This window comes from Mesocricetus auratus, unplaced genomic scaffold (assembly GCF_017639785.1).
Source record: "Mesocricetus auratus isolate SY011 unplaced genomic scaffold, BCM_Maur_2.0 Super-Scaffold_100020, whole genome shotgun sequence".
NCBI classification, from domain to species: Eukaryota; Metazoa; Chordata; class Mammalia; order Rodentia; family Cricetidae; genus Mesocricetus; species Mesocricetus auratus.
Window position 1 is genome coordinate 12306298 of NW_024429201.1, and position 19924 is coordinate 12326221.

Sequence of the window (19924 nt, forward strand, 5' to 3'; positions counted from 1 at the left end):
GGCACTAATATATCTAAGTTTTATAAGCTTAGTTTTAAGAGTCTGTGGAACAAAACACTACAACATCAAATTATGTAGTCATGCCCTTATTGAAGTTGTGTGTGTGTGTGTGTGTGTGTGTGTGTGTGTGTGTGTGTGTGTGTGTGTGTGTGTGTGTGTGTAGGTTGGTTGTTCCCAGTGTATGGGTCCTGGGGCTTAAATTCTGGTTATCTCCATGTCTTCTGGTCCAAGAACCTTATTTTTAAATTTATTGTAACACAGGGTAATTTTTTTATTTGTTATTATGTAGCTATATCATTTTTGTTATTTTTAAATGTATCATACCTCAAGTATAACCACTAGAATTTAACAACTCCAAAAGGTTTTGAAATCAACATTATAGACAATTTTATAATTCATTTTATTTTACTAATCATTTATTAACTTTTACATTTTGAGTGTATTTTGGACAATTTTTATCGATTATTTATATATTAAGGTGTTAATAGATGAGGAGAGAGTCTTGCAGAAGCATTTTAAGAATTACTGGTAAAATATTGTTCACTTTTGGGCAACTTGTCATTTGTATACTTGATACTTCACCCTTATAATTTGAATAATTATCCACAAAAACATTGGGTTTGTAATTCTAGGTATGTGATAAGCAGCTGCAGCCTTCTTAAAAGCTGCCTGAATCTTTTAAAAATAAAATACATATACCTGCTATATAGTAAGTATTGTGCTGTCTTGAATGCTTGTAAGGAAGTGTTGTCAGTACTCTTGATTGGTTTATTTTGGCTCTTATCTCCTGCATTTGCAACCAAATTATACTTTACATGCTAGACAAGATTTGTGCTTGCCTAATTGGTTGCTGGCATTTCTCAGCCTCACAGCTGCTGTGAATTCAGCTGTAAACCAGGAAACATATAATAAGGTTCTGTTCTCAGAAACCAAAAGACAATCAATTGTCAACATTTGAAACTTGTTTTTGACAGTTCAGTAAATACATGAACTTTTACTAATTAAGGATCACTAATACCTGTCTAAAGTAACCATATTGATTTTTACGATTAGAAAGCCTTGAAATTCATGTATTTATTTTTTTTCACTGAGTCAAAAGTGACTTGAATTGGAGCATATACTCTGTTAACTGTTCATTTGTAGGCTTTTTTTTTAAAGAAATCATCTGTATTAATATTTAGTGACAGATTTTTGTTTTTGAGATAGGGTCTTACTATATATTTCTGGCTGGCTGAGAGCTTGCTTTGTAGACCAGCCTTGCCTTCTGATTGCTGGAAATACAGGCATGTACTATAATACTTGCTCTTATTGGCAGGTATTTGAAAGTTGAACTCTAAACTATTTTTACTATGACAAAAAGTTGAGCATCACTATAGAGATTTTTAAATGTGCTGAACATAAATGACATTGAAATAAAGGCTATGATTTCAAAATATTATGTATTTATTTAGCCAGTCATTTTTGCAAATTATCTTGGAAACTTGTGGAATTTACTTTTCCCTTAGTTTAGGTCATGAACTTGCCTGCCTGACTTCCTTTTGTCTTATTCTTGAATTTTGGTCTAGGAAGACAGATGGTTGGGTTGGTACAAGCTCGAGGACCTGAATTCTAACCCATGTGAAACATAAAAGCTGGGCATGGTGGTGCTCATTTGTAATCCTAGCACTGGGGAGGGCCGAGACAGCTAGACAGACCACTGAGAGAGCCTGTCACAAAAAAAAAGGTGGACAGTTCCTGAGGGATGACATCAGTGGTTAGCCTCTGGCCTTTAAATATTCAAACACACACAGTCTTTGAATTCTGACTTTGTAATAGTTCATCTGAGAATGATTGGTTTCATATATGTGAAAATATTGGTTCTCGGCAGAAACGTGGGAGGACCCCATTTTTAGGCAGTTGCATAGACATGACTCATTTGAGGTTAATGAATTTTGGTCGGGGGGGGGTTAATGGGCTTTTAATTCCTTTAAAAATACGTGTATGAAAATGCTAGTGGGGAAACTTTACTTTTACTTTAAATGGGAAGAAAATTTAATGTATTAATCATCAAGTCAAACCAACTTCAGTAATATAGCTAATATAATGAGTGTTGTCATGTTTGGTCAGTGAGTGCCTTGAGGTAACTATTGTTGTGATGGAACACCATGACCAAAAGCAAGTTGGCAAGGAAAGGGTTTATTTTTATTTGGCTTACACTTCCACATCATAGTCCATAGTTGAAGGAACTCAGGACAGGAACTCAAACAGGACAGAAACCCAGAGGCAGGAGCCATGGAGGGGTACAGCTTACTGGCTTGCTCCTCGTGGTTTCTGCTTTCTAATAGAACCCATGACCCTCCCCTATCAATAATAAGAAAATGCCCTACAGCAGGATCTTATGGAGGTATTTTCCTAATTTACATACCATCCTTTCAGTTAACTCTAACTTGTGTCAAGTTGATATAAAACTAGCCAGCACAAATAAGCAATAAACAAGATCAAGTTAGATTTATAAGCAACGTGTTTTTTTCCTTATAATTGTTCTTTGCTAATTCCCCATATTTTCTCCAACATTTTCTTAGGTACTTTAGTGCTCATTCAACACTAAGTCAAACAAGGTGGTAAATAAGTATTAAGATGCTTTGAGGACCCATATGCTCTGCCAGGAAAAGCTAGCACTTGAGTATGATTAAAGCATTGTCTTGGGTCATTCTCACTATAACAATACCAGAGAGTACAGAATAGATAAAAAAGATTTTATTTAAGTCACATTTCTGGAAGCTTGAGAGGCCAAGATTTCATCTGCCCAGGTCCCTTAGGCTGTCATACTACTTTATACATGGAGGAAAAAGGGAACATGGGTACAAGATGCCAAGGAAGCTGAACTTGCCTCATAGTAACTAGTTCCAGTAATAACTAATCTTGTTGAGTAGCAATGTGAGCTCCTACCGGTGGCTCTAAATTATTTATTAGCATCCTGGTTCCCTCCTTAGAGCACAGACACCTTCCTCTAGGCCCCTCCCTCTGAATGCTCTGCCTAAATGAATTAAGCCTCAACATGAGTTTTGGGAGATGAGAAAACAAACCATATTCAGATCACAGCATTCTACACCTGGCTACTCATTGCCCCTTATACATATAAATAGTTACCCCCATCTCAGTAGTCTCAACGCCTTAACTCCTCCAGCTCATCGCCAGTTAAATCAAAACAAGCTCTCCACTTGAAGGATAGAACCGGTGGGGTAAGTCATAAGGCAAAATTCTCACTGTAAGGGAGATACAGATAAGAAAGCAAGCTCAGAACTCAGCAGGGAAGCCATTTGAAAGCTCCCAAATAATCAGAGGGGCCTCAGGCCGGCCTACCTCCAGATAATACATAGCTGCTCTCAGACTGTTGACTTGCTATTACCTGATAGGGGATGTTCTTTTGTATGCTGTGAATATGTTTCTCTTTTTTGGTTGATGAATAAAGCTGTTATGACCCATGGACAGACAGGATGTAGCCAGGTGGGAAGTACAGGTGGGACTACCAGACTAGGAGAATGCTGGGAGGAGGAAAGCAGAGAGTGGGTCTTGAGGGAGGCTCCATGTAGCTGCCAGGGAAGAAACAGACCCCAGGCATCAACGATAAGCCAAGCCCATGAGGAGATGCACAGATTAATAGAAATGGGTTAATAATTAAGAGAGAGCTAGACAGTAAGAAGCCTGAGCCTTTGGCCAAGCAGTTGACTGTTTGTTTGTTTATTTTTGTTTTTTTGAGATAGGGTTTCTCTGTATTGTTTTGGAGGCTGTCCTGGAACTCGCTATGTAGACCAGGCTGGCCTGGAACTCACAGAGATCCACCTGCCGCCCGCCCCCCCCGCATGCTGGGATTAAAGGCGTGCACCATCTACACTCGGCTGCAGTTGATAATTTATGTAAGCCTCTGTGTGTTTATTTTGGACTCAATGGCAGCAGGACTGGACAGGACAGAAACTTCTGTCTACAATTACCTGCAGCTTTCTTGGGTGTTGATGTTGCTGGTGTCCCTACTTATTTTGGCTCCTGGAATTGATCCCTCTTCTGTAGGCCTTGTAGGTGTTGCCCTCATGCAGACACGCTGCAGTAGTCCTGGCCTGCCTGAGTCTCGTGTCTTCTTTCTTTGGAATTTAGGTAGAAGCAGTCTTAGTGCTTGCATTCTGCACACTTGCAGATGCAGATCTTGCACATGCGCCACTGCCAATGACTATGTCCTGTGCTCTTGGGAGCTGTGGTCTGAACTGCCCTTGGGTACTTAGGCCTTTGCTGGAATCCTGGTTTTGTGATTGCATGGTGAAGACACTCTCAGGACCCTAACATGAGCTTTGTTATGGAAAGGGTGGCAGCCAAATTCATCTTTAGGATCCTTTTTTTTTCTATTTGCCAGCCAGCTTTTTGTCACTGTGACAAAATACTTGAGAAATTGAAGGAAGGGTTTATTTTTGGTTCACTGTTTAAAAGTTTCAGTCCATGGTCATTTGGCTTTGTTGCTTCTGAACCAATGTATGATATGACAGACCATTATGACAGGACACTAAGGAGTGATGTGGGGCAAAGCGGCTCAGCTTAACTCGAGGTCAGCCAAAGGCAAGGTGGGGGCCAGGTGTGGACCGGGTGGAGAAGATAAGGTGAAAGGTCCCAAGACCAGTAGTGTCACCAACTCTGGTGTGGGGGGACATTGCATACTCAGTTACAACACCTGTTGTATAGGAAGGAGAAATACGCCACTGAAAGTCATTTTAGAGGCTAATGAGGTGGTTCAGTGTATAAAGGTGCCTACTGGCAAACCTAGCAATTGAATTTGATCTCTGGGACCTATAATGTAGAAGCATAGAACCAACTCCGCAAGTTGTCCTGTGATCTCCATATATGTATTACAGCATGTGTGTATCCATATACACAAACACAAATAAAATGTAGTAAAACATTTTTAAATAAAAATAAGATCATTTTATGAGGCTTGCATGTGATACCAAATATTAATACTTGCTTTTTGCCCTTGAGAAAGGAAAATGTTGACTGGTATCCAAAATAATACTCAGTTCATTTACAACTAGACTTCTTAACAGTTTGATGCTATTGATTTACTTTTTTATTTACTTTTTTGAATGGGAGATGATTTTATAATATATACAAGCAAGCAAAAGGCTAAGATTATAAAACAAACTCTTAAGAACAGTAAGGCGGGAGAGATTGCTTCAGAGTTAAGCAAAACTCTCATGCCAGTGTACCTTGGATTCAGACAGACAGGAGGACATAGACTCATGTGTATGCTCTTCAACTATGACAAGTACTGTTGCATGTGCAGATAGAGGAGAAAGTGCTTTTCAGGAAAGGTGCTGACAAGTTGGTCTTCATAAGGCAGGGAAGGAAAGTGCATTCATTACCTTACACAGTAACTAAATGCCGAGGGATTAAGGGCATGGATATGAAAGGGTGTGGTATACTTTGAAGAAAATATGAGGAACTGTCTTAAGTGATCAGTTTGGTGAAGAATTTTATCTGAAATGACTTAATTACAAGTAAGTTTGTTTTAGAGATGTGTGTTGGTAACAATGACAGCCTCAGGTTGCATTGTTAATACAGTTTCTAGTTGCCTGGTCCAGTGGCAGAAAGCAAGTATGACTTCATGTTACTCCATTTTACTTCCTGTGGAGTTTAGTGTTAGCTGGTGCATCTGGTGGTTGTTTTTTTGTTTGTTTCATTGTTTCAATAGGTTTTGCCTGTATGTATGTATTGTGTACATCTTGCATGCTTGGTGCCTGTGGAAGCCAGAAGAGGGCATTAGCTACCTTGGAACTGGATTTAGATGATTATGAACCACCATGAGGGCGCTGAGAATCGAACCCTGATCCTCTGAAAAAGGAACAGTGGCTCTTAACCACTGAGCCATCTCTCTAGCCTGCATCTGGCTGTTTTTGTATTTTAAGACTTTCTGCATCTCTGCGTTGGAGGTTCCAATGTCTAAAAACCTGCTAGTGCCAGGTGTTACTTGATTTTCTTTATCCTCTCATTGCCAAGCTGTAGGTTGTCTGTAGAGGTTCAAAACTTTGAAATTGTGATTTATAGTGTGAATATTAGATATTTTGCTTTGCATTTTTGTCACTCCTAGTTACCAGTACAGAAGTTCCTCTAAAAAAAAATGGAGTGTGGAAATGGATAGCCAGAAATAGGCATATTTTATTTCAGCCCATTTTCACTTGTGCTTGTCATGGCGTGTTGTCATAGACCCACTCACTCTTCAGCTCCCACCATGGCCACGCCATTTCCTGCTGGTTCTTCTTGTTGTTTTGCTCTGAGACGAGGTGTTATATATACCTCAGACTGACCTGGAACTTGCTATATAGGCCTCAAAATTGTCGCAATCTTCCTGCCTCTGATTTCTGAGTGCCACTGTGCCAATCCAGCTGGGCTTTATTCTTCAGGTTGTCTGGTATTCAAACACATTTTCCTGGGCTAAAACGTTATCTTTCTTGCTATTGGTGGAACACTCAATTTCTCCCACAATAACAAACTTTCTCAAAACTTGTTACTGCAATCTTCTTGTCCCAATTAATGGTTACTACTTTTGTGAGATTATCATGTGAGGTCCTTACACTAGGCAGCAAATGCCTTTACCTGCTGAGCCATCGCTCCAACCTTCCTGTTTGTTTTGAAGTAAGTTCCTGGCTGGCTGGAATTCACTACCTTGCCCAGGATATTCTCAACCTTGCAGTAATGCTCCTGCCTCAGTTTCTCTAGTGCTGATGTTACAAACATGCACTGCCATACTCAGCTGTAATTTGGCTTTAAACCAGAATCATTTGGTTGATGTATGGAGAACAGAAAGAAGGGAAGAGTGATTGGAAACAGAGACTAGTTGGGGGGAGTATTGCAATCATATAGTAATAAAATCTGTCCTTTTTATTTCCTTTGGCAACTTCATACATCTGTGCAGTGGTTTTGATCATTCTCATATGCCCTTCCTACTTTCCTCTCATCCCCCTCTACTGTTTAAATCGTTCTTCCCAACGTTCTCCACCCACCTTGTTTCCATGTCTCTTTGTGTGTGTCTGACTCACTGAGTTAATTAGAGGTGTGACAAGACAGCTATCTTGTACAAAGCATAGAATTAGTGTAAAGGAGGATCTGGTTTCGAAACAGTTTAGTAAAAACATTAAGATTAATGCTCATTGTTAGGGATAGAGAGGAATAAAGTCTTGTTGGAAAAGTAAATGGAAAGCAATCTTTTTATTATTTACGGATGTGCGTGTGTGCATGCGTGCTTATAATGGTTGTTGAGTTCCCTCTGGTTGGGATTACAGTTTTGAGCCACCTGGTATGGGTGCTGCAACTGCTCTTCACTGCTGAGTCTTCTATACTCCTTAATTATACTTAATAAAGGAGTATCTAAATCTGTGCTGTCTGTGGAACTGTTAAAATTAATAGCTTAGCTAAAATTAATATATATGGTGTCATGGAAGCAGCAACTCGTGTGTGTGTGTGTGTGTGTGTGTGTGTGTGTGTGTGTGTGTGTGTGTTAAAAAAGATAATCCCACCTTTTAAGAGAGGCAGGTGCCGGGCGGTGGTGGCTCACGCCTTTAATCCCAGCACTCGGGAGGCAGAGGCAGGCGGATCTCTGTGAGTTCGAGGCCAGGCTGGACCGACAGCCTCCAAAACAATACAGAGAAACCCTATCTCGTAAAACCAAAAAAAAAAAAAAAAAAAAAAAAAAAAAAAGAGAGAGAGAGAAAGGCTAGAGGCATGGTTTTGTGTAGCCCAGGATGAACTCATTGTGTAGTTGAGGATGACCTTGAACACTTGATTTACAGCTTCTACTTCCCAAGTGCTCTGAGATTATAGGTTTGTACTGTTGTTTCCAGCTAAAATTTTTATAATTTTTTTATGTAGTGTATATATATATATGTGTGTGTGTGTGATTTTATTTATATATATGTAGTGATTGACAGTGATTTTTATTAGCTTTAATACAATATTAGCATTACAGTCTTTGTAATATGCAGTTTTTGTTTTAGGTATTTAAAATGTTGTAAATTATATTAAAATAAGTTATAAATAAGTTATAAAATTCCCTAAGGGAAGTGGTGGTAGTTGGTGCATGATTTTAATCCCAACAATTGGGAGACAGGGTAGATGGATCTCTGAGTTTGAGGTCAGCCTGTTCTGTAGAGTGAGTTCCAGGAGCCAAGGCTACAGAGAAGCCCTGTTTCAAAAAAAAAAGAGGGTAAATGAAATTCCTATGTTCATCATTTTATTAAGTAATACATAGTTGTATAAAATCATTACCTGACAAGTAATCAAATGGAATGAAGACATGCTATAAACACTAAATGGTGGATATGTATATGAGAATCTATTAGTCTGATTGTATGCATTTGTTCTAAGGAAATAAGTGGCAAGTGTATGTTCATGGCAGTTTGTGATACTTAAATTAATGATTAAATTAAATTAATGATTGGCCTCTATAGTTACTGACTGGTAACTCAGTCCACTAAAAGGGAAGGGAAACAAGTTTAAAGCATGTGTGTCATATTGTGTCTATTGATGGCAAGATTACAATCACCAGAGAAAGTACATATATAGATTTTGGCAGGCAACATGTGGAAGAGAGCATTTAAATTACTAGTTCCCAGCCTTTGGGGACTCACATTCTTTTTCTCTGTATAAAGATAATGTTTTTAGTTTGTTCCATATATGATTTAAGTGATTGTCACATAGTCTTTTTATTTGTATAACAGTTAATCATGTATGTTTTTTTTTTTTTTTTGTATACCACAAGGTCATTTTGGAATCATAGCAGGTTTACTTACTAATCATCAGACTGTTTGACGGCATAAAATTTTAGTAATCTGTGTAACTGTGACTGTTTATCAGATAGACTTTTGTTCTTATCAAATACCGTGAGTTTCTGGACTTGATTTTATGAAACTAATAGACAAAGTTCTTTTGTGAAAATCCCTTGTAAGACTTGTTAGATCATGCATATATGGATGTGTACATGTGTATGCAGATTATTAAGTTGTGGTTAACCAAGTTTAAGAATGCTGTCATTCAATGCTTTTAAAATGTGTTTTATTCCCACTTAGGCCGAATACACCAAGCAATGGTAACATCTTTAAATGAAGATAATGAAAGTGTCACTGTTGAGTGGATAGAAAATGGAGATACAAAAGGCAAAGAGGTACAGTTTCTGATTAAACATCATTTCTAGTCAAGATTATGAATACAAAACAGAAAACTATAATTTTATATGATGTAGATAGTTTGTATCATTCCTTCAAGGACTTTAAAATAGGGGCCAGAGAGATGATTCAGTGGTTAAGATGAATGGCTGCTCTTCCAGAGGACCCTTGTTCAATTTCTAGCCCCAACATGGGTTTTCACAGCCATCTGTAATAGTCCCAGAGGATCCAACACTTTTCTGGTGTCCAGGGGCACCAGACATGCATATGGTACACAGATATTCATTCTGATAAAATCCCTATACATAAAGAAAAAAAACCCTATACATAAAGAAAAAAAATTCATTTTCAGTGAGTTTTTAAAGTTGACCAAAAGGAGACTCTCCTTATATTAGATGTTCATTAGCTCAGTGTACAAGATTTGAAAATTGCTATATATAAGTAACAATTAGGTAGTTTTGATGTCACTTTTTCTTAAAATCAAGTGTAAAATATATGCGAACTATTGTTATAAACAATGTAGTTTGCCATACTTTAAGTTGAAGTCATTTAAGAGTCATTTGCTCTATAATTCCATGTTTTTGTTTAAACAGATTGACTTGGAAAGCATCTTTTCGCTTAACCCTGACCTTGTACCCGATGAAGAAATTGAACCTAGTCCGGAAATACCTCCACCTTCATCATCCTCAAAAGTGAATAAAATTGTGAAGGTAGGTGATAAATTTAGGAGTGTGTGTGTGTGTATGCACTCACTCAAGCTGCCGTGAGACTGGTAGACACTGAAGAGTATGTATATGTTAAGCATTGTTTGTTTACATTTTTAAAAAAATTCTACCATTTGTATCCATGCATGCACATACATGCCTTCCTGAGTCAGGGTTGTCCAGTTGACAATTCATGACAATCTTTAGATCGTATCATAAAAAAATCCTTGCTTAATTAGGATTTGGGGGAAATGATAGCTTCTTAGGATAGATGAGTTAAAGTTGTTTTCTTGTCAGTGTTGAATGAATGCTTGCTGACTGACAAAATCCCTGTTTGTTAAGAATAATAAATATTCTGGTGATCTTTTAAAGTGATGGGAAGTGATAAGAGTCGTGTAACTAGGCCTGTTGTTGGTGAGGAGATGCTTCAGGGCAGTGCCGCATCCTTTAGGAAGCCAGCTCTGCAAAAGTGGAAAGCCCATTAATTTTATCTTTTTTAAAGGTACCTCTTCCATTCTCTTGAAACTCTATTAATAAATTCCATGAAAATACAACTCCTTTAAAATCAGACAGTCCTATGTTATTGAACCTGTACTTCTTAATGTTTAATTCAATGGCATCTGTTGATTTTTCTACCTTGTACAGGTACTGTGTTAATATACAGATGAATATGGCATGGCTTGCAAGCCTACAGGGATCCCATATTTTGCAAGAAAACATACATAAACATGCAAATGTATTATAGAGACTTAACCATCCTCAAAATACTCCGCTTTTAAACTATATATGAACATAAATCAGAGTTTCAGTTCATATAACTTAAGCATAGTGAGAGTCACTGTTAGAGGTCATTAATATGTATACATGAACTGTTTCCATGGGCATCTTCAAAGCCTTAATGGATTGGTATAGTTTTATCTACTCCTTCCATTCCCATGTTGAAATCAAGCCCAGTTTTTCTCCTTTGCCTTGGTATTCTACATCTCAGCCTTGATGTTCGTTGTTAAACATTACTTTTCATTGTAGTCACTTGATGGATTTTTAAAAATACTGATTTCTGGGCATCACTATCCAAATAGTACCTAATCTGATTGGAGTGTGCAGCCAGGGTTGAGTATAACTAAATTATTTGCTGTGGGTTTGTTTTTAAGTGAATTCACTCTTAGTAGCTATATAAATAGAACCAGAAGTTGGTTGTCTTAATCTATACGGTAGCCAAGCCTTTGCAGCCCTGTAATGAAACCTTTTTTAGGATAACTCGCCATGTTTGTTTCATAGTAATTTGATATTTAAGTTTAATAAATGAATCAATATTGTATTACCACCTTAGATCCAGAGATGTAATTTACTACTAATTTCTCAATCCAAGATCAAAAGTGCTCCAAAATCCAAGGTTTTAACATTTTTATTTATGAACATTTTATTCTTGATTTGTGTGTGAGTGTAGGTGTATGCATGCCATGTCATTCAGGTGGAGATCAGAGGTCAGCCTTGAGGAGATGGTTCTCACCCCCAAACCTTGTTGAACCCGGGTCTCTTGTTTCTGATGTGCTATGTGCTCCAGGCTCCTGTCTTGCTGCAGGAGTGTTTGGATTACAAGAGCACACAACTACATCTGGCTTTTTTGTGTCTGAGTGTGTGTGGTGGGGGTCTAGATCAACTCAGGTTAGATTTGTGAAGCAAGTAACTTTACCCATGGAGCCATTTTGCCATTCTCCAAATGCAAATTTTTTGAGAACAAACATCAGACCACAGGAGAAAATTCCACATGAAACCTTGTATGATGAATTTCAGTCACAATAAAGCTACACCAAAAGTATTACACAAAATTATTTTTACAGTGGTTGAGGTCCCTGGATGAGAACACTTGCATCACAGTCATGAAGATTCAGGTCTGCCTAACTAGCATACATGTAACTAAAAACAGCAGGTGTGACTGGTGCTTTACACACCTGTAACCACAGCTCTGTGGAAGGTAGAGACTGAAGCTTTCTGTCAGCCTAGTTCCAGCTTCAGTGAGTAACCCTGTCTCAGGAGAATAAGGTGGGACATGACAGCAGGTACCAGATGTCCTCCACCGGGTTTTAAACTCTCTCTCTCTCTCTCTCTCTCTCTCTCTCTCTCTCTCTCTCTCTCTCTCTCTCTCTCTCTCTCTCTCTCTCTCTCTCTCTCTCTCTCTCTCTCCCTCCCTCCCCTCCCTCTCTCTCTCCCTCCTTCCCCCTCCCTCCTTCCCTGCTACGTGTATATGTAACGTATATATGAAACAAATGAATTTGCATTTAAAATTGAGTCCTGTTCCCAGAATACCTGATTTTACACACATGAGTGCACAGATACAAATATTCCCAAGACATGAACAAATATGAAACATTTCTGAACTCAAGCTTTTCAGATAATAGATCCCCAACCTGTAATCATTTCTGGCATGACAGCATTATAGTATAGTTACTTAGCCTCGCTTCAGATCTCATCTGAAATGGCAGGAACAGGAACACCTTTCTGATATCTGCTCTGAATGTAGTGAATCAATGATGAAAGTAGCCAAACCTGAGCTTCAAAGGACCTTCCCATGTGCTTTGATGTTTGATCTCCATAGTCCATAGTGCTGAGAAGCAAAGCCACAAAATTTTCTCCCTTCCCCCACCCCTCCTTTCTCTTGCTCCCTACTTTTTGTGTTGTGTGTGTGTTGATGTGTTCATTTCTGAGTAATGATGAAAAATTGTACTACTGAACTTTAAAAATACGAAGAATGCTACACTTGACCTGAGCTCAGAATTAAGAAAATAATGACTCCATAGCGTTGTATAAAATGGAAACAAATAAGGTCCTTAGAGCAATATCTTTCTCATTCCTGAATATATGGGGATTTGGATATGTACCTCCGACAGGAGCTTGACTATTGATAAATTAGTAGTTTTTTATTATTTATAGTTTTTTTGCCATTCGATTTATGTTACTATTGTTTGTTTGCTTTCATTTAATTAAAAGAAGTTGGGGCAGTGATAGATATGAGGAATGAATATAATGAATATTATTTTCTTTTATAGAACCGAAGGACTGTGGCATCTATTAAGAATGACCCTCCCCCAAGAGATAATAGAGGTGAAGTAGACCATTATCCCTTAATCTTGTTTACTGACTTTGTAGCATGGCCTTGATGAAGTATATCAAAAGTAAATATTACCCTTGGTGCTATTTGTTTAAACTACACATGGCTAATTTTAATATTCCTAATATCCTAATAGCATTAATAATTCCTCTTTAGTTTAAAAAATATGAGATAGTTTTGGGGTGTTGGTGGCACATGCCTTTAATCCCAGTACTTGGGAGGCAGAGGCAGGTGAATCTTTGTGAGTTGGAGGCCTGGTCTGCAGAGCGAGTGCCAGGATAGGCTCCAAAGCTACACAGAGAAGCTCTGTCTCGAAAAAGCAAAAACAATTAGTGAGTAGAAACTCAACAGAGCATGTAGTTTTTATTCATCTCACTCAATCTTTATAATTTGAGGAGGACATTAGAAAAAGAAGAAATGATTGGAAGGAGTCAAGATGATTTATCGTGTCACAAGGATGAATTTCATTATCACTGGTTTGCGCATAATTTTCTGACTAAGGCTTCTAAAAAGTTTAACAGTTAACTTTGAAGTTGGTGAAAGAAAATTTGAATGGGCATAAATTATAGTTGGCTTCACATTTCATATAGTCTGAACTGCTGTACAGTTGTATGTCTCTGTGTGTGCATGGATGTAGTGCAAGATGGCCAGAGAAGAGATTAGAAGCAGAGAGGAGAAAGCCCTTCCATTACCACCCTTCAAGTCTTTTGAGAACTTACATTTCTTGGTAAATTTTCTGAGTCTGTGTGCATGGGTGTGTTGTGTGTTTGGAACAGTCTCTGTAGCCCAGGTTTGTCTTGAGCACGATAAAAGCCAAGAATGATCTTGAGCTCTTGATCTCCTTGACTCTCTCCAGTGCTGGCGTTACACATGCGCCACCACATCCCACTTTCTGTTTGTATTTAATTTTCAGTTTTTTTGCATTTTTGTGACATCTCCAGTGGGGAAACACTCTGCTGAAGATTTGCATGTTGGGGAGCAAAAGAGTGGAATCTGTAATGTAAGGAAGGTTGGAAGGGCTTTTACATTTGTTTTCTGTGTATCTAAATCATATACATTTTTTAAAAATGAGAATGCTTTTGTATTGCATATATACTCAGAGGAATGTCATTGCATTCTGGAATTGTAAGACATGGGTTTCGTGTGCATCTTTTAAAAATGATTGTTAAAAGTCAGTTTAGCTTTTGTTTTTAGGTAAATATGTAGTTTTGTGGCTAAAATTACACTGATGGAAGTTAAATCTGTACATTTTGCTTGTGTTTTAATACTTGGTTTCATCATTGTAACTTGCTGTAAAATCTATGCTGGCCTCAGACTTTGATCTGCCTGCCTGCCTCTTTCCTGATATAACTAGACTTTGAAAATGTCTTTTAATTGTGTCAATATATTGAATAGAATTGACCACTTTTAGTAGTTTATACACCATTTATAGAAAAGTTTGGCAGTTTGCTAAATGTAAATTATTAACTTTTTTGGGGGGGTGAGGAGGGTGGTTACAAGGCATAGTTTCTCTGTGTAGACTAGCTGTCCTAGAACTCACTCTGTAGACCATGTTGGCCTCAAACTTGCAGAGATCCATCTGCCTTTGTCTCCTGAGTGCCAGGATTAAAGGCATGTGCCACCACTGCTCGAAATTTATTGACTTTTTTGGGACAGGGTCTCACTATTACCCAGGCTTGCCTCAAACATGTGTTAATCGTCCTGCCTCAGCCTACCAAGTGCTGGGATTATAGGTATGAGACTTTGTGCCTGCCATGAGTTCAATATTTGTATCACATTTGACATGGGGATGTCTTTTCCTTTTACCTTGGTTAGCTTTTAATACTGTTCTGAATTAAATTTGTTTTGTAGTGGTTGGTTCAGCACGAGCACGGCCTAGTCAGCTTCCTGAACAGTCATCTTCTGCACAACAGAATGGTAGTGTTTCAGATATATCTCCAGTTCAAGCTGCAAAAAAGGAATTTGGACCTCCTTGTATGTAAATAGAGTATCAAGGATTCAGTCATTTTAGGCATACATGTAGTCTCTCTTGGTCATCATTACAAGTTCCTTAGTAGTAAGCAATCTAAGACAAACTTGGCTGAAGATATTTCATTTTGCCAGCAAATTATAATTTGTATCTCGTGCTTTAGTCTGTTAATTGGATATGTGCATATATATACATACATATATATAATTTTTCATGAGGTTATAACAATGGTTCAATTGCTTTGCATTTAAAATTCTGAGTAGGTGGGTTTTTTTAAAATAGTTATTCTAGAAAAAAATTCCACTAATTGATCCTTTCAGTTTAAAGACCTGTGATTCTAAACCAAGAGATGACATGTATCAGTGTGTTTGAGTCATTTCCCTTGACTCATCTGTATAATGTCCTGTTCCTACTTTGGTTAAAGCAGCTCATAAGTCAAGTTCACCTAGGTATAATTGGCATGCTTCATTACTGTGGACTTTGTGTGTGTCCTGAAGTTTTCATGCAATTTCTGTGTGTTAAGTGTAATCCTGCAAAGAGAAAACTGTGCTTCTGCAGCTCACTCTTTTCCTTTTAGCACGTAGAAAATCTAATTGTGTTAAAGAAGTAGAAAAACTGCAAGAAAAACGAGAAAAAAGGAGATTGCAACAGCAAGAACTTAGAGAAAAAAGAGCCCAGGTTTGTAACATAAATTCATAATTTTTTGCTGAGAAAAGGGTAGGTTGTAACAGTAAAAATAGTTGATTTTAAAATAAGTTTAAGGAATTCTCAGCTACATAGCAAGTTTGAAGCCAGTTTGGACTACCTGAGACTGTGACTCCAGGGAAAGAATACAGACTCCATTGACTCACGCTTGGCAGACATGCCACCTGGTGTTCCCTGGGGGTACTTCATAATGCCTAACCGTCCCAGTGAGCTCCTGATTCTGACTCCCCATTGTGCTTCCTAGCTGACAAGTTGGTGTGCTTTTCTAAAGATGAATAGAAGATAAATTTCTGTCACAGTTTTAAAAATCTTTCTTCAGTATAGTCTAAATATTAATAGAAAATTTTGACTTGAGTATTAGTGGTTTATTATTCATTACAGGGAGGCTATTGACCATTGCTAGTCATAATTTAAATAAAACCTTGTAAGTATTGAATTTGAAATAAATTGCAGTCAAAATTCAATACCTTGAATTTTTTTTAACTTTGTAAATATTATCTTGCTTTTCGGTATGAATATTTTCATACTTCTCAGCCTCTGGGAGGTAGAAGCAGGAGGACAAAAGTTCAAGGTCAACTTGGACCACATGAAACCCTGACTCCAAAAAACAAAAAGCAAACAAATTATCTTTATTTATGTTTTAAGTTTTGTTATATTGTTTTTTGTTGTTTTTTTGTTGTTGCTGTTTTTTTGTTTTCTGTTTAAACATCTTGGTTATCTTAGTGTTAACAAAGAGAAGGGAAATGAATGTAAATGAATCCATTTTTAACTTATTTGTAAGACTATGATTATATTTAAGAATGGGGCATGTATATGTAACTGAACAGCATGCTTATGCCTTCAGACCAAACTTTTCGAAGAATCCTTTAATGTTTTGACAATAGAACTGGCACGGGCACAGAAAAATTAAATAGTAGTGCTTTGGGAAGAGCAGTAGAGATGGACAGGGTAGGTAAAGAAGGAGCCTCATTGTGGATGTGACTGCAGGAACAACTCCATGGTGGACTTGTGCAAAGTTGGCGATACTTAATATTGAAATACTGGATGAAGTAATTCTGAGAGTTGGGATGTAGGATGCATTTTCCCACAGTTTCAACCTTCCTAGAGTTCTTTGCCAGTGTTCTAGAGTGCTGTTATCCTTACTGCATTTTCTAACTAAATGTATGATGGGTGCTTTTTTAATAGCTAAGGGTAGTTTTAATGAGGAACTGTGGAGTGCACAGGATATATGCAGATTAACAGAATTGTGTTTATGTGAAAGTGGATCTGACCATACTAACCTGAACTTACTAAGTGCCAAATCTTATTTTCCTACAGGATGTTGATGCTACCAATCCAAATTATGAAATTATGTGTATGATCAGAGACTTCAGAGGAAGCTTGGATTACAGACCGCTAACAACAGCTGATCCTGTAAGAACCTTTGAGAATTATTACTCTGAAGATTGATAGTATAAATAAAAACATTTATAATGACTAATTGTATATTGTATTTACCTGTATGGTTTTGTCTTTCCTTAGAGGTTCAGGTCTCATGTTGTGAGAAAAATCACAACTCAGCTACTTTTTTGTTAATCTTCCATAGTTTTAATATTAGAGGTCCTACCGCATAGCTGTTCTTTCAAGTGAAGCCTCCGTCTTCAGAATGGCCGTGCATCCCGTTAGTGAATAGCATAAGAAGACCTTCACAAAGGCTTTGATCTCTGTTCCAGGCTAATTTTAACTTTGGTTTGGACTATATATCCCACCAGCATTCTAATTTACTGTTAACTAACTTGTTATCTTTAAATAAACGTTACTCTGGCTTTAGCGGTAATAATTGCTCTTGGGCTACAATATACTAAACCCAAAGCTGAAAAGTAGTCTATAGTTTCACTACTTAATGCAGAATGAAAATACTTTCCCAAGGAAAAATAATACTCCTGACCTAATGGTTGTAGACTGTTTGACTACCAAAAGTATTTGTGTTAGGCAGTGTGTTACAGGTCCTGATAGATTTCTTATTCATAAGCCTGGCCCTGCTACACTGCTAGGTGTCTCACCTATTGCAACTGAGCTCATGTTTTAATTAAATTAGGCAAATTGTCAGACTCCAAAATAGGTGTGGTGGTGGGAAATGATTTATTCCAAGAAAGCATGAGTTGAATGTAAGTTTTATCTTTAAAATTGTACATAAGATTTGTCGTTAATGGGGCTGTAGAGATGGCTCAGTGGTTGAGTCCATCTGTTCTTGCGGGACACCCAGCTTGGGGTTCTTAAGATTTCCAGCAGCACCCATGTCAGGCCCACCAACCTGTACCTCCAGCTCTGGGAGAACTCAGCACTTACATGCACATAACCATACACATGTATATAATTAAAAATAAAAACTTTTTAAAAAAAGAATTGTCATTCATAGAATTGCTCCAGTTATTTTGTTCAGTAATGTGAGAATTCTGATTTTTTGTTTGTTATTGACCTTTGCCAACAACTTTATCTACAATCAATATGAAAAGATGCCAGTTTGTAGAATAGAAACTTTTCTTTTATTGTATACAACACATCTTGAAATGAGTGGAAGGTGCCTTCTTAACAAGAACTTAATGCTAAGGATGGTAGTACTTTCTAAAACCTTATTCATTAAGTATTGACTTACCAAGAATTTGTTTTGCCAATGCTCAGAATTTTAGTAATTGTTTCTGACAACCATTAAAATTTCTGTAATGCTAGTTTGTTTTTTAAAGCTTAAGTAACATATATGTTACAAAATTTCAAAAAATCATAGCTTACTTTCTGTTGTTTTACATAGAACTTATAATCAATGAAATAATATGATTTTTTGTTCCTAGATTGATGAACATAGGATATGTGTTTGTGTAAGAAAACGACCACTCAATAAAAAAGGTAGGACACTTAATGAACTTTGTAGAGAGTGGAATTCAGAAATCAGGCATGGTAACATGATTCCTGTAATTTAGCATTTGGGAGCCTGAGGGAGAAGGTCTTGAGTTCAGGGCAGCCTGGACTATGTTGTGAGACTTCATCTCCAAAAAGAGAAATATTAAGATGGGTTAGTGAGGATGCCTGCTGTCAGTCCTCCTGCCCTGAGTTTGGCCCCTGGGACCCGCATGGTGGAGGGAGAGAACTGACTCTTGCTGTTTTCTTCTTCCACATTTATACCACACCCAAGTGTATGCATGCATTCACACATACAGTATTGAATAAGTTTTTAAAGACTTTAATACGCTTTTTTAATTTTCATTAGATCAAATGCTGTGAAAATTACTGAACATTGATTTTTCATTTTTTCTTCTAGAAACTCAAATGAAAGATCTTGATGTAATCACAATCCCTAGTAAAGATGTTGTGATGGTACATGAACCCAAACAAAAAGTAGACTTAACAAGGTACTTAGAAAATCAAACATTTCGTTTTGATTATGCCTTTGATGACTCAGCTCCTAATGAAATGGTTTACAGGTAAGTGAATTTGTTTCAAATAAGTTCCAAAGAAAATGTAATAAACTATGAGTTTTAACATGTAATCTCTTTAAAACTTCAAACAATTGAAGTGTTTTTCGTTTTGCTTTGTTTTCCCTGGGTGTGGTGGCACTCAGGAGGCAGAGGTGGGAGGATCTCTGCAAGTTGGATGGATGCCAGCCTGGTTTACATAGTGAGCTCCAGGACTGCATAGAGACGCCTGCTCTCAAAAAACAAAAATTAGTTTTTTATGCTAACAGTTAATTTACACATATCATAGACACAAATATGGATAAGAAGTTTCTGAGAGGGGTTGGAGAAATGGTTCAACAGTGAGAACACTGGCTGTTCTTCCAGAATACCTAGGTTAAGTTTTTGGCAGCCATCTGTCTCGTGTTATCTGACAAGCACCTCCACAGACACTGCACTCAGGTGGTGCCCAGACATGCCTGTAAGCAAATCACCCATACACATAAAAGAAAAGAAAAAGCATTCTGGGAAATACTAACATAAGTAATGGGATGTGGTGCATAGAAAACAAATTTTTCTACTTTAATCCCTGTACTAATAAAGAAATTTGAAATACCTATTGCACATTTATTACTAATTAGTCTTGATCTTTCCTTAGTGTGTATTTACAAATAAAAGTTAAAAAGTCCTGTAAATTTACTTATCACTTACTTTTTTTATCTTTTAAGTTTGATGGTTGTTTTAGTACATATAATTCTTAGTTTACATTCAACTTATAGGGAAATCATATTTATACTTATAACATCTGAAATTTTTATGTCATGTAGATT

General features: G+C 37.4%; 1 protein-coding gene and 2 non-coding genes across 9 annotated transcripts in view; all 3 read left to right on the forward strand.

The window, feature by feature from the left end:
- The window catches only part of Kif2a (kinesin family member 2A), a 59552-nt gene that overhangs the window by 15101 nt on the left and 24527 nt on the right, over window positions 1–19924 (forward strand). For 5 of the 7 annotated variants that reach the window (XM_005065564.4, XM_005065565.4, XM_040729113.1 and 2 more), the window contains exons 2-9: window positions 9084–9178; window positions 9773–9889; window positions 12931–12985; window positions 14844–14966; window positions 15539–15639; window positions 16984–17079; window positions 18495–18549; window positions 18962–19124. In XM_005065564.4, the coding sequence (XP_005065621.1) occupies window positions 9084–9178; window positions 9773–9889; window positions 12931–12985; window positions 14844–14966; window positions 15539–15639; window positions 16984–17079; window positions 18495–18549; window positions 18962–19124 (805 nt within the window). The remainder of the gene's footprint in view (window positions 1–9083; window positions 9179–9772; window positions 9890–12930; window positions 12986–14843; window positions 14967–15538; window positions 15640–16983; window positions 17080–18494; window positions 18550–18961; window positions 19125–19924) is intronic. The other 2 variants (XM_013126143.3, XM_005065566.4) reach the window with 1 other exon arrangement.
- Window positions 12407–12487, forward strand: LOC121133236. The gene has a single exon (XR_005870026.1). It is a non-coding gene; the product is annotated as a small nucleolar RNA U2-19 (small nucleolar RNA).
- LOC121133235 lies at window positions 12587–12655 on the forward strand. The gene has a single exon (XR_005870025.1). It is a non-coding gene; the product is annotated as a small nucleolar RNA U2-30 (small nucleolar RNA).